At 37.3% G+C, this 14,813-nt stretch overlaps 1 protein-coding gene across 5 annotated transcripts in view; it reads left to right on the top strand.

Annotated features, from left to right (window-relative positions):
• PDLIM5 (PDZ and LIM domain 5) overlaps positions 1-14,813 on the top strand; it is a 170,357-nt gene that overhangs the window by 54,423 nt on the left and 101,121 nt on the right. For 4 of the 5 annotated variants that reach the window (XM_021710786.1, XM_008054825.1, XM_008054824.1 and 1 more), the window contains exon 3: positions 14,312-14,463. The exons of the other annotated variant lie outside the window; for it this stretch is intronic. In XM_021710786.1, the coding sequence (XP_021566461.1) occupies positions 14,312-14,463 (152 nt within the window). The remainder of the gene's footprint in view (positions 1-14,311; positions 14,464-14,813) is intronic. 5 annotated transcript variants of the gene reach the window in all.

Genomic DNA, 14,813 nt, shown 5'->3' with positions numbered 1-14,813 from the left:
ATATCTGTGTGTGTGTGTGTGTGTGTGTGTGTGTGTGTGTGTGTGTGTGTGTGTAATGGTTCTCCAATCTGCATCTTAGTAATATCTGAAACATTGATTACCATGCTATTTTTATCTTCTTGTATATTAGATTATACCAAAATCCGGATCTTCTAGTAACTTCCAGCTTGACTTCTAGATGTTCAAATTTATCTTGATTATTGTTCATCCAGTACTCTTAATTTTGTTGCTGTTTTAATCAGTTTTGCAATGATCTTCTTGTTCTCATTTTAGACTCCAGAGCTAGTTTTAACCATTTCATGCTAATGCCAGGAATTCTCTCAAATATTTTAGTGTTTTTTTTTTAATACAACAAGAATAATATGTATAAAACAATTGGCCAATAATACATTTATTTTAATGAAAAATGAATGTTAGTAGTAATGACTGTTTAGACTAATGAAAAAGTGTAAAGACTGTGTAAATATTTATAATCTCTTAGAGTTGAAAGGGACTGTAGCAACATTTGATCCAGCCATCTTTTCTAGCTGAGCAGAATGAAGCCAGAGGAGTAAATCACTTGCCCAAGGCACAGGATTTGTTAGTGGTAGGGGAGAGCTACAATTGCTCTCTCATTTCCTTTGTAATACTAAGGGCTGCAATGGGGTGGGATATTTGTGCCCACTTGTACTTTCATACACAGTATAAGTGGACACAAATATTCTGGCTGGCAGTCAGGCATCATAGAGCAAAAAGTAAAATGTGCATACCTTTCCTAAAGAAAAAAATAAATTTGCTAAAATAAATGTACAATACTGGCCAGGCGCAGTAGCTCAAGTTTGTAATCTCAGCACTTTGGGAAGCTGAGGTAAGAGGATTGCCTGAGCCCAGGGGTGAGACCTCTTCACTTACAATAAATCCAAAATTAGCCAGTCATGGTAATACGCCCTTGTAGTTAAGGCTACTTGGAAGACTGAGGCAGAAGGATTGCCTGAGTCTAGTAGGTTGACGCTGTACTCCAGCCTGGGCAATGGAGTGAGTCTCCAATTCATAAACAAACAAACAAACAATACTATTCATCACTTTATGTTTAGTATAAGAGCAAACAAATAGGAAATGACTTAAATGACTAGATAATAGCCTGTTAGTGAAATACCTTTGATTTGCAATGTGGTAACTAATCCAGTGTTTGTGGTGTATTGTGTTTAAGTGCATGTACAATGGCATAGGCAGAAATATAAGTTATAGTTATTGCTTAGAAAGAGCATCTTCAGAGTGTGAGCTGCAGACCAATAAAACTGTTGGTTACAGTTGTTTGATGTGAAAGAAGTACAGACATGGACAGTAAGTATCTAGAAACTTTTGTAGTAGTTTGACAGAGTAATTTTATGTCATGGATCTGATAATAAAAAGCTCTAGGCTTATATTTGGTATGGTTTTTCTTAACATTTTATTATTCCAATAATTTATTAGAGTTTATGAAAGAAATAATACATGACAAGTTGGAGGAAGAATAAGTCTGTAATCACAGTTTAAAGAGCACTGCTTTATGGAGATTGGTACACCCATGTGGGAAGAGAAATAGAATAAAACAGTTGATGAGGGAAAGGCCATACCTGTTCTTTTATAACTTTTCTTAGAACTGAAGGTTGTGACTTGTTAGAATACATCTTATTAAATGTGAATATTTAAAAAAAAATTTTAAAAGCAAATGCCTGTTTTTATAAGCTACACTTTTCTTAACATGGAAAATCATGACCTTGTACCACTTGGAATATTCATCCTGTTTTAAAAGTTCTTACATATTCTTGAGGCTTAATGGAGTTTTTGTTTCGAAACTTTAGCCTGTGGGTTTTGAAGGGCCTGTGATTTTGCCCCCTGTTGTAGAAGTATGCTGGTACAGTGCTGGTGGTTAGGAACCACACTTGGAGAAACTCTCTTCTGAGGTTTCATTAAATCATAAGTTCTCAAAATTTTTTTGGTCTTAGATGCCTTTGAGAATTTGGGGAAAGTTACGGTCCTACTTAATGGAAAATGTATGCTTGCACAAAATTTGTATGTAATTTCAGAAGATTCATCTTATCATTAAGATGGAGAGAAGGGAGAGTTGAAATGTGACTATCTGTTCCCAGGTGAACTAGAGTTAACTAATTTTTTCTTTTTTCTTTTTTTTGAGTTGAAGTCTCACCATGTTGCCCATGCTGGAGTGCAGTGGCACACTCACAGCCACTGCAGCCTCAACCTGCTGGGCTCAGGCGATCCTTCCGCTTCAGCCTTCCAAGTAGCTAGAACTACAGGCATGCACCATCATGCCTGGCTAATTTTTCTTGATTTACTGTAGAGATGAGGTCTTGCCAAGTTGCCCAGACTGGTCTCTAACCCCTGGGCTCAGGCAGTCCTCTCACCTCGGCCTCCCAAAGTGCTGGAATTAAAGGCGTGAGTCACCGCCCAGCCAACTAATTTGTTTTTAACCTTTGTAGCTACCTGTGCCATTATTCCAGAGTGGACTACATAGAAGCACTGATTTCTCTGTAATAGACAAATGTTTGATTTTTGAGACGTCAATAGGTATGTTATTTTTTACAAACTACCACACTTTTCACTTTTCTGGTAGAATAATATTCACATATTAACTATAAAATACATTAAACCTTTGGACTTTGACATATATGGATTAGCAATAAAATAAAATGTTAATGTGGCATCTTGATAGTGAATCACAATGTAAGAAGACATGTTTCTATTTTTTTGGCCTTTGGTGGAGTAGAATAAGATGATATTTCAAGAATTAAGGGCTCATCATGGGAAGTACAGTTAGACTGCTAGAACAAACAGTACAGTATTAGCAGAAGCCCTGAGTTTGACCTGGGTAGCTTAGTGGTGACATAAAGGAAGAAACATAATCACCCTTTTACTTGTTTGTTTTTGTAGGGCATGAATGACACATACTTTGAGGTATTCTCCTCTTTGCTACCATATAAGGGATATTCTTTAACTTTTGGGTAAAATGATGACTCATAACCAAAAAATAAGGCCCACTGTTAAAGTAACCAGTGCTCACATGAGTCGGGATTTCACACATTTGCTCACAGAGAAACATCAGTGATTGCTTGTTTGATCTCCCTACCATTCTAACCTACAAAAAGCCAAATCAGTTTATTTCACAGGAAAAGGTATTAAATTCAAAGTAGCCTGAGATTCAAAAGAGGCATATTCACATTAGACATCTAAACTAGAGATTGGCATTTTAAATGTAGTTAAGTAACATTGGTAGATTGGTCAAAGTGCCAACACTATTGGGTTGATGCATAAATTCCTAGCCCATGGAATGTTAATGGAAGTTCACTTGTTCATGGAATGCAAATGTTACATGATGGTTGACATTATGGTCACAGTTCATCACAGTAGCCAATTCTCAGGTTGACTGATTTGGATCATCATGGATTAAAGTGTATAAAGGGTCTTCATCAAAGCCCGATGGCCTTCCTGAATGTGGAGAATCACTCAGGTCACAGTGGCCCTCTTTGAAATGATAAGTCCATTTTTTTGCCATGCTTTCCCCGATGGCATTCTCCCCATACATAGTACAAATGTTTGAAGCTGCCTTGGCTGCCTTTACTGCTCTGTTAAATTAAAATAGAAGCATATGTCCGAAGTGTTTGGGTTTTTTCACTTGATACTCTTTAGCCCACAAATATACTAGCTTTATTCATATCTGCAAAATTCGAGGCATGGTCACAAGTACAACATTGTTCAAATGACAAATGACAAACAGTAGACTTCAGTACCACAGTGTTGCCATGCCAAAAACACACTATGAACTTATGCATCAACCTAATATATACAAACAAACAGTGCAAGACAGAACAATGTTAAGTGCTAAAATGTGATATTGTAGGGTGGATTAACAGGCACTAGAGTCCTCGAAAACAAATTAGAATTTGAAAAAAGTCTTATTGGAAATGTTTTTAAAAATCAGTGCTTCACAAATTTTATTTCTGCTCACTTTATTAGTCCCTCAGGTGCTAATAAAAGCTCTACTGGGATTTTATTGATTAGTGATACTTGGTGGTGGTTGAGAAGCAACTATTGTTGGTAGGAAAACAAGTCTTGTGTAAGTTCTGTATTATAGATTAATGCTTATATGTTCTTATGTGGTTTTTTAGGGGGTGGTGATGCCAAAAGTCACATTTATTGTACCTTGGGACGTGTGTGGGAGATAGATACCTAGAAACTTTCAATCACAATCTCATATGACTGGATTCAAATTTTTAATTCTACAGCATATACTGGAAAATACACTTTAAAATAAAATTAGAAACTACTAATTAATTCGCTTTTTAAATAACACTTTTCTCATTGCTTTTTCTGCCTCAAAAATATCCTGTTGATCAGATTAATATAATCTTATTAGCACATTTCTTCAACGTTTGGTAACAGTACTGTTAGAAAAACAACAGCTTCCATTTTCCCATGGTTTAGTTCCCAGGGTTTTTGGACATGGGAAATAACTGTCATATTTATATGTTCCTTTTTTACATTTACTAAGTCTGATGGCATTCCTGCCATACCCATGGTGTTGGGGTCATGCATTTCCAAGCATTCCATATTTGTTGAAAATATGCAGAAGTTTGAAAACTTGTACTTTGATAATGGCTTATCATGTAAGTACCTGTCTCTACCTTGTTACCCATAGTACATTAGAGGATAATTACCAAAGTAAATTTCTTTTGAACGAGCATAAATTGTTTTGTGTAGTAAACATCTGACAATTAAAATGATGTTATCTATAATGTAAAACTGATTTCTACTTAATGTACTTGGGCTTACATATTTTCAATAAATCATTTCTATGGCTGACACTTATTTTCTGAGTTTGGTAACTACTGGCTTATTTCCTAGGGAAGGCAAGTGGGTTTTTGTGTACATACTGAGCACTTCCTATAATTCAGAAGGCTATGTTTCATTAGAAAATCTAAGACATTGTTGGAGTCACTGCTGATGCTAAACATGTTGCCTCTTTATGAAAAGGCTTAGGGCACTATAGCATCTGTATTAATTGATCATTTAAAGAAAACTCTTCAGTGGTTAGACTAATTTAAAATAGTACCTGGCATAAAGAGTTATTATTCTGAGAAATAAAAGCTCTATTGGTATGCTTCTATAATGGAGGTGCTCTCAAGAAGTAATAGCTATGGGGACAGGTTAGTAGAACAGGTATATGTAACTCCTTATGAATCCTAAGTAGTATACTTCTCTGTGAATAAGTTAATTTTTTTCTATTTAGTGCATTTCTGAGTTCCTTGTCTAAGTGGTTTGCTGTCTTGAGATATGGATATTTTAATTTTAATGCAGTTTTATTAAAACACAGTACTACTTTTCTCTTTTGTTACAAAGTTCAGGGAAAAATGCTATAGGAACCACACAGTGCATGGGGGCTAAACATTTTGGGTAATTTCAGTTATAAATTTTATTTGAGAACACTACATTAATGACATGTTTGTGACACATAAATATTATTGTGATTATATTGGCTTTAAATCATAGTTATTAATTATAGTCATGTATATTATTTTCCCAATGCAAATAAAAATGTAAAATCTTCTCTCTTTTGTAATTATTGATTATTTTCATGTTCTGTTCAATTTAAATGCTATTTTGTGCATGTGTATATGGTTGTATATCACACCCAGAGACAAGGCCTGGATTCATCTTTCCTCACCTGGGGTATCTCATAACTTCCCTCCTGGTCTTGATTCCCATATTCTATCCTATGTATACCAATACTCTCCTTCGTTTCCTTGTGCTGTTCTATCCTATATATACCAGTACCTTCCTTTATTTCCTTGTGTGCTCTCTTGTTCTTTTTTATTCCCGTCCTTCCCCAATCCCCAGCTCAAGACTTCTTTACCAGCATCACCTTATTGATCTTATCCTTTAGCCTCTTGTTCCTGGGCAACACCTAACTCTCCTGGGAAGTGGTGACAAGAGGTCGCCATTCTCTGAGAATGGAGTTTGAACTGAATAGTGGTAAGCAGTGAAGGAGGATGCCATGAGCTAGGATTCTGGATCTGTGGCACATCCATCCGCGTTGGTGAGTGAGGGAAAAGTTCGGATTAGAGAAGACAGAGGGAAGAAAATAAATAAAAAAGAGATATTTGGTCTTTCTTTGAAGAAGAAGGTAAAAAACCAGGTCTGACTAGTTGGTTTCAAAAGCTGTCTTTTCTGCCCTATGTGTCCTTGAAGCAAGCTTCCTGCCTAGTGAATTTGTGGCCTAGTACAATGAGCAATAATAGTGCATACTGCCTGTGCATTTTGTGGTATGTGCTGTGCTGGTGTTTTATTTAACCTACTCAGCACCTTTTGTGAGGTATGTGGAATTTTAGTCCCCTTTTTCAAAGAGAGATAGTTGGGACTTAGAGAGGTCAAGTAAATTCAGGTCATACAAGTAGTTAATGGCAGAACATGAATATAAACTCATGTCTGCCTGTTGTCAAAGTCTATGTCCAGTACTATGTGATCTTACTTGCTGTTTGGACATCGACAAGTCGTTTAACCACTTTGAAGCTCTGTTTTCCCATGTGCAAAACAGACTACAACTACCTTACTATAGTGAGGAATGATGGAGGGCCCCCCAGAGTCCCTGACTTACTGTTGGTGCTCAGTAAATGCCCAGTAAGAACTAATTACTTTTTGGGGGTCATTTCTTCTTCAGGGTAGTAAAAGACTATGTGAGAGGAGCTACCCACCCAACATGACTGAAGAAAATTGACCTTTGGGTTTTTTCTAGTCAAAAGAAGATGAGGGAAGCTCAAGGCTCTGATTCCTTTTTCCCTTACATCCTGCCTCACACCACATGCATGTACACACACATACACACACACACACACACACACACACACACACACACACACACGCACACACACGCTCACTCTCTATCTTACTGAAGACTGGATTTCCTTTTCAAGAGAAAACTTCTTGTAATACATAACAACAGACAAAAGGGTTAAAATGCAGCTGTTTGTATGGGTGAGCTTTAGTCCAAGTACAGGTAATTGATGCTAGATCCTTTTCTATCTAAGTTAATGGGGAGGCTCAGCAAAGATACTAGTCCTGGTTTCAGCATTAGAAAATACAGTTGAAATGAAATGCCTTCATTTCAGCATTAGAAAATACAGTTGAACTCAGACTTCCAACATGTGCAACCATGTATGCTTGAAACTTAAGTGAGACCAGAAAGTCATGCTTTTATAGAAACACAACTACAATTAAGTGTACAGAAAGTTGGACAACAGTACTGAAAAATGCATTTAAAGATCAAAGGAGAAGCGTTTGCTTGTGATTAGTTTGATTTATACTGATCTTGGCCCAGGAACCTCCAACAACTGCTTCCTTCCTACACATTGTGCATTTATGAAATATATACACACTGGCTGGCAGATAATTGTACAAAATTTACTGATGACAGAAAGTTATTACTGCTTCAAGCACATTTAAGCTACTCAGAATTGCAAAAACAGTAAAAAAATGAGCTATGCAAATAATGAGTGACCTTGTAGTCTTTCCTTGACTACTTATAATTCATCATAATGCTGCATCCTACTCAAACATTTGTCTTTCTAATGAGTGAACAGCTTGAAGAAGTGGTTCTGGGAATAAATGAAGCTCATAGGATTATTCAGTGAGGTGCTGCCTTCTCACAAGTTGTAAATTGTTTCTATTTTTGGGCATTCCCTGCTAAATACAGCATTAGTTCAAACTCTTCATGTGCTTACGTTTAAGTCATGTAAGTAGGAAGCCTGCATAGAGAATAATGAAGATGGTTAGAGATTTACAAAAGATGTCATTGTGTCAAAAACCTAAGATGATTAATATTACTAAACTTAAAACTTTAAGCAAAAAAGAGTTTGTATATAAGTTTAAATGTATGAAAGATTGTTCAGATGGTGATGGGCATTTGTTTGCACTTCTGCTAGTTGGTTGTGAAAGGATTGAGATTAAATACAGGAAAGCTCTTCCTAACACTTGTTTGGTGAATGAAGTTACCAAGGAAACTTGTACCATCTCTTTGGAGGTCTTAGAAACTGCATATTACTAACTATCCAAAGTGGATTTATTTTGTTATACTGGAAGTAGAGTTTGACCTTATCTAGGTCAGCCTAATTGTTAATTAGTTGGAGATTCTAATTTTTAGATTACAATGTATTTTTCTCTCTTTTGAATTAAGAGTATTTCCATTAGAATTTAGCGTATTAAACTGATGTACTGGTTTACCGATTCCTTATTTAATACAATCTAATCAAGTGTTTTTCTAAAACCTAAAATATTCAAGGGTCTTGGAGAAGAGCAAATGATAAAACATGATCCCTGACCTTATGGAGTTTGTTTTGAAGTTAGAAACTAGTTGGTGACCAATTATAGATGGCTTGAATTTCAGACTTTGACTTCATTTACATTGTATAAAGCAGAAGACATTTGAAGTTTTTCTACCCTCATGTTATAAACAGGGAAAGGTGACAGGATTAGAACTCTCCAGTGTGAGTGGTAGTGGGGCTACACTGGGAAATGTGAAGATGGAGGATAGGGAGAGGCACATGAAGTGTATGAAGGGAGGAAAGGTCTGTAGAGAACTCAGGGTAGGCAAGCAGGCGATAGGCAAGATCAAGATGAAAGAAGATCAGGGTAAGGACTAGCCTGGGAGAGGAGTGAAAAGATCAACAAAATTTAGTGATTTTTCTAGATGTGGTACCCAAGGAAGAGGCAGAATTTATGGGGCTGTGGAATTTCTGTGCTCCATGATCTGAAAATAAGGGTGGCAGTTAGAATAAAGGCAGTACTAGGAAGAAATTGATTTTGAACATCTTGAGATGATAGACTCTCAAGAGTCCAGCAGACAACTGGAGCAAAGGAACAAGAACAGTTTATCTGATTATGATACTGTCTTTGATTGCATTATCTTTTTCTTTCTACATTGTTGATTCTCCTTATATTACTACTGAATTGGGAGTATTTAAGTTTCCTCTGGTGGGTACATTTAGAGCAAATGCCCATGGGTTTTAATGTTTGTATTTTAGGGCTACTTTATGGGAGGATGGTAAGGTAATTTAGCCGGATTCTATTTCTGGTTAATTTTTTTTTTTTAATACTTGCCCTTCTTGGCTAAAATAAAATCTAAGATGACTTATGTTTATACTTACTATCAGGATTCCAAATTTTAATTCATTTGCTCCTTTTGGTAAGTAATGGGTGTCCCTTTGTCCAACAAATGTCTTCCAGATGAGACTCTTGTTTTAGGATTAAACCTGTGTCTTTATACAGTTAGCATACTAGCTAACAAATAAATAAACCTTTAAAAACTGATAGGGATCTTAGAAGGCCTTTGAAATCATCAAATGCAACCTCCACATTTCTCAACAGTTAATCTTAGGTCAAGGGAATAATAATATAGTAATAGCTAATGTTATTGAACTATTATCTCTTGTAATCATTATAACAATCCTGTAACCTAAGTGACCCCCCAAATTTCTTTTTTTTTTTCGAGTTGGAGTCTCACTCTGTCACCCAGACTGGAGTGCAGTAGCTGCTCCCAGCCACTGCAGCCTCGACCTGCTGGGCTCTGGCGATCCTTCCACCTCAGCCTTCCAAGTAGCTGGAACTACAGGCGCGCGCTACCACATCCGGCTAGTTTTTGATTTACTGTAGAGATGAGGTCTCGCCGTGTTGCCCAGGCGGGTCTCAAACCCGCGGGCTCAGGCAATCCACTCACCTCAGCTTCCCAAAAGTGTGGGATTACAGGCTGAGCCACCGACCCCAGCTTGCCCCCAAAATTTCTTAGCAAGTAGTGGCATAACTGGCTTTAGGAACTGTTTTCTTTATAAATGTACTTCACATTTTAAACAATTTAGTTCTGTGCAAAAGAGAAGAAAAATTGGTATTTTCTATTGTTAAATTACATTATTTTCTTTAATAGTTAAATTAAAAAGAAATACTAATTATTAAAACAGTATATGTATTATTTACTATGCTAAGGTCACATTATTTTATATATTTTTTTAAGATTGGAAAATATGGTTTATTTAAAAAGTAAATTAGAGAGAGAGAAAGAGGAGATTCACCTCCCCAAGGTAGGGAAGGGGGCCAAAGCCAAGAAACATGGCGACAGCCATAGCTTAAAGAGCACCTGGCCACACGAGAGTCTGGTATGGCAACGGCTGCTGGTTGTTCATAGTTGAATCCTTTTAATCCTTCCCTTTGATGGGGGAAGGTCATTAAGGTGATTGGGTGGTAGTCTGCTCCACACCATCCTGAAGGGGCAGGTAAGGATAGGCACTGACAGCAGGCAGATGGGTGGGTTAGTCACATGATTGCTGCCATGGTGGTGGGAGTTCTGTAACTGCTTCCTGCTGAACAGGGATTGTAGCGCTGTCCCTACCAGTGAAGATGCAGTTTCACACCTGACAAGGCTGAGGCGACAGGGAACAGGGAGAGGTTCGTTCGATGCAGCTCGATAAGAGTGAGTAGCAGATAAAAGATAATCAAGTACCTTATCTCTCTCCACAGAGAGACAGAGAGACTAGGATTTGAAAAGAAAAGAGTGAGCGATAGAGTGGCAAATCTTGGTGGGAGAGGAGAATGAGAGAGTGAGAGTACGGCAAATCTCAGTGGGACCTCCAAAAATGTTAGGTCACATTCCCAGCAGGGCCTCCAGAATGTTAGATCAGGCCCACTGCGGATGTGGGTATCTCGTGTGGGATCCGGTGCCACTAGGCAGACGCAAAGAATTGCACAGAAGTTAGATTAGGAAATACAGTTTTTAAAAAAAAAAACGAAATTATAAAGAGAGAGAAAGAGGAGATTCACCTCCCCAAGGTAGGGGAGGGGGCCAAAGCTTACGAAAACATGACCTGACTATAGCTCAAGGAGCACACAGCCACACCTTAACTTAGCAAGTTATTGTTGTTTCTAAAGATTTCTTTCTTACTCCTAAAATTGCATGTTCACACATTGTTTTCATTTTTTAATAAGTACGATGAATGTCTGCTTACAGTGTTTTAAAACATAAACATACTTAATGTTCTTTTTTTTTGAGTTGGAGTCTCACTATGTCGCCTAAGCTGGAGTGCAGTGACACACTCTAGGCCACCGCAGCCTCAACCTGCTGGGCTTAGCTGATCCTTCCACCTCAGCCTTCCAAGTAGCTGGAACCACAGGTGTGTGCCACCACACCCGGCTAATTTTTTGATTTATTGTAGTGATGAGGTCTCACCAAGTTGTTCAGGCTGGTCTCGAACCTCTGGACTCAGGCAATCCTCTTGCCTTGGCCTCCCAAAGTGCTGGGATTACAGACTTGAGTCACCATGCCTGGCCCATACTTAATAATATTCTTCTTGGATTCAGTTCTGTAATCCTGAAATTCATTACATTTAATTTTTTTTTTTTTTTTTTTTTGAGTTGGAGTCTCACTCTGTCGCCCAGACTGGAGTGCAGTAGCCACTGCTGGCCACCGCAGCCTCCACCTGCTGGGCTCCGGTCATCCTTCCGCCTCAGCCTTCCAAGTAGCTGGAATTACAGGCATGCACTACCATACCCGGCTGATTTTTTTTTTTTTAATTTATTGTAGAAATGAGGTCTTGCTGCCCAGGCGGGTCTCGAATCCGCGGGCTCAGGCAGTCCACTCACCTCAGCCTCCCAAAGGCGGGATTACAGGCTGAGCCACCGAGCCCAGCTTAATTTTTTTAAAATTGGAATCTCACTCTGGCAGCCAGGCTGGAGTGCAGTGGCATGCTCACTGTCACTGCAGCCTCAGTCTGCTGGGCACAGGTGAACCTTCCACCTCAGCTTTCCAAGTAGCTGGAACTATAGGTGTGCCACCATGCATGGATAATTCTTTTTTTTTTAATTGTAGAGATGAGGTCTCGCCAAGTTGCCCAGGCTGGTGTCAAACCCTGGTCTCAGGCAGTCCTCTGGCATCCATCTCCCAAAATGCAGGGATTACAGACGTGAGCCACCACGTCCGACTACATTTAATATTCATAAAATTTTGAAACTACTTTATCAATCCTCTGATATAAAGAAAAGTATGTGTATGTGTGTATGTACATGCTTATAAACATGTGCATAGAATATAGCTATGTTGCTAAGATAGATATGAGTAATGTTTTGATGTTTTATTTATTATCAACATTTCACTAATTATTCTTACCTTTAAGCATCTGGGTAGCTGAAAGGAATTGTTTTGTTTTTGTCAGTGCAAAGATGAAAACAAAATTACTGTGTATATGTGATAAAGAGTATTTGAAGGATTTGAACTTTTATAAATAATTTGTGTTAGATTTTATATATCTTTACTGTACATTTTCTCTTCCTAATCTTAAGAACTGTGTCGGTCACTTGATTGTTATATGCTAAAATATTTGTAAATTACAAATTATTTCAAGGTTTGGGTTTTCCTAATATAACAATTTAATGTAAGCCAAATAGTTTGCCAGTGTTAGGTAATGCGTGTTGTGGCATCCATTCGTTGAGCATACATCTTGTGAAGGAAGAAAACACAGACATGGTTTCTGCCTTGATATTTCTAGCAGACAGTTTGACTTTCTTCTTTCTTTTTTAAATTTTTGATAGAGATGTGGGGTGATTTTCTTGATTTTTCAATCTGAGTACTTGTTCTTGTATACTGGGATTGGCCTACCTTGATCATATTTTTAAGGAAATATTTTGACAACTTATGATAATCAAAACCTAACTGAACCAATAATGTCCATCGTATTGATTGCTTTACCTTCAAATTATGAAATTCAGCCCTCAATTCTTGTTTAGTGAGCTGAGGGTTTTTTAATTTTGTGCTGTATTGTTTTGTTTTTATCAAAAAGTAATTTAAATAAAATATTCTCTAAACACATTAATTTTTTAACTATGGTAAAATATATATAACAGTTAACTATATTATTTTAAAATATAAAATTCAATTGCATTTACTGAACACATTCACATTATTGTGTAACTATCATCACTGTCTATTTCTAGAACTTTGTTATAATCGCAAACGGAAGCACTCTATAAGATCTTTAATTTCACGTGCTGGAGGAATACCGTTTACTTTCTTTTTGAGCCTAGTTTCACCCACCTTCCAGCAGTCCAAGGTTCAGTGTGATTTGCTTATAAGTCTTGAATGCTGAATTGTCACTTGAATTAGAATTGTTTCTTTGTTTGATTTTTACTTGTTTCTATTTTTCTTTCTTTCTTTCTGTTTTTTTTTTTTTGGAGTCAGGGTCTCACTCTGTCGCCCAGGCTGGAGTATAGTGGCACATCACAGCTCACCAAAGCCTCGACCTCCTGGGATAAGACTATCCTTCCACCTCAGCCTTCTGAGTAACTGGGACTACAGGCACATGCCACTACACCGAGCTAATTTTTTTTTTTTAATAGAGACAAGGTCTTGCTATGTTGCCTAAGCTGTTCTTGAACTCCTGGGCTCAAGTAATCCTCCTGCCTCAGTCTCCCAGACTATTGGGGTTACAGGTGTAAGACCCCACACCTGGCCGTGTACTTGTTTCATATTTCTAAGTATCTATGAAAATTTCACTGTCATTCATTTTACTGTAATTTTATATTTGCTTCTTTTGGAGCAATGAAATATATATACGTGCAACTAAAGAATGTAAACACATAGAAAGTCTTATTGAGCAGGAGAAGAAAGATTAGGGATTAAGGACTATGATATACAAAGTTGGGCAGTCTCAGATACAACGAGTTTCCTTCCCTCCTGCTAAATGCTTGGGGCAAGAAGCACACCCACTATAAAAGATACTTTTGGGCCTGTGATTGAAAGAATTCAATCCGTAGACACTGGATATGAACTGGACTCAACAGGAAGGATCGTTTGTAGATCCTCCCTCTGTATTATTCTTTGTGCTCAAGCAAAAATATAACTGTTTAAAGAGCTTTTAAAAATTATTTCTGAAAGAGTACAAAAACCCCATTCAGATGATATTCTTTTTCTTCTGCTAAAATGCGAAGTTTCCTTGACTGCTTCTCTTCCTCATTCATAACAATCATACAACGACTGTTGCACAGTAAAGAAATGGACAAATTATCAGAGAATCCCAGAAAATTATTTCCGCTTTTTATGGAACAAATAAGAATTTAAGACAATAAATATGAAAATCATTTGAATGCTAACTTTACATGTTAAGCAAGATAATTTTGTATTAGTTTAATTGTATATTAATATACTTTTTTTGGTATAAACACAAGTATAATTTTTCACCTGCATTTATTATTCTTCATTTTTTTGAAAAGTAATACTCCTAATGAATTGTATTTGTTACAGCTAAAAGATGGTGGTAAGGCATCCCAGGCAAATGTGAGAATAGGCGATGTGGTTCTCAGCATTGATGGAATAAGTGCACATGGAATGACTCACCTGGAAGCCCAGAACAAGATTAAGGGTTGCACAGGCTCTTTGAATATGACTCTGCAAAGGTAAGTTGCTTTTTGTTTGGCTGTGACAGAGGAAACAGCATTGAGAAATATGTTTTCGTGTGCCTGATTCGTGGTATTAACTAAGAAGCAGATTCTACTACCATTATTTCAGGTAAATAAATAAAAATATACTGGCTCTTAAATTGGCTAGTTGAGCAGCTTGAGAATTGTTGAAAGCTGTGAATTATTTCCCCATCAAAAGCCACATATTTACAAACTCGTAAAGAATTGTATATCCAGTTTTAGATAATTCAGGAATTCTTTTTTTGTTTTGTTTTGTTTTTTTTTTGTTTTTTGAGTTGGAGTCTCACTCTGTTGCCCAGACTGGAGTGCAGTGGCCGGGAGCGGCC

The sequence above is a fragment of the Carlito syrichta genome, unplaced genomic scaffold (assembly GCF_000164805.1).
Source record: "Carlito syrichta isolate Samal-C Ts95f unplaced genomic scaffold, Tarsius_syrichta-2.0.1 Scaffold301538, whole genome shotgun sequence".
Classification (NCBI taxonomy): domain Eukaryota; kingdom Metazoa; phylum Chordata; class Mammalia; order Primates; family Tarsiidae; genus Carlito; species Carlito syrichta.
This window is presented reverse-complemented; position numbering and strand designations above follow the sequence as displayed.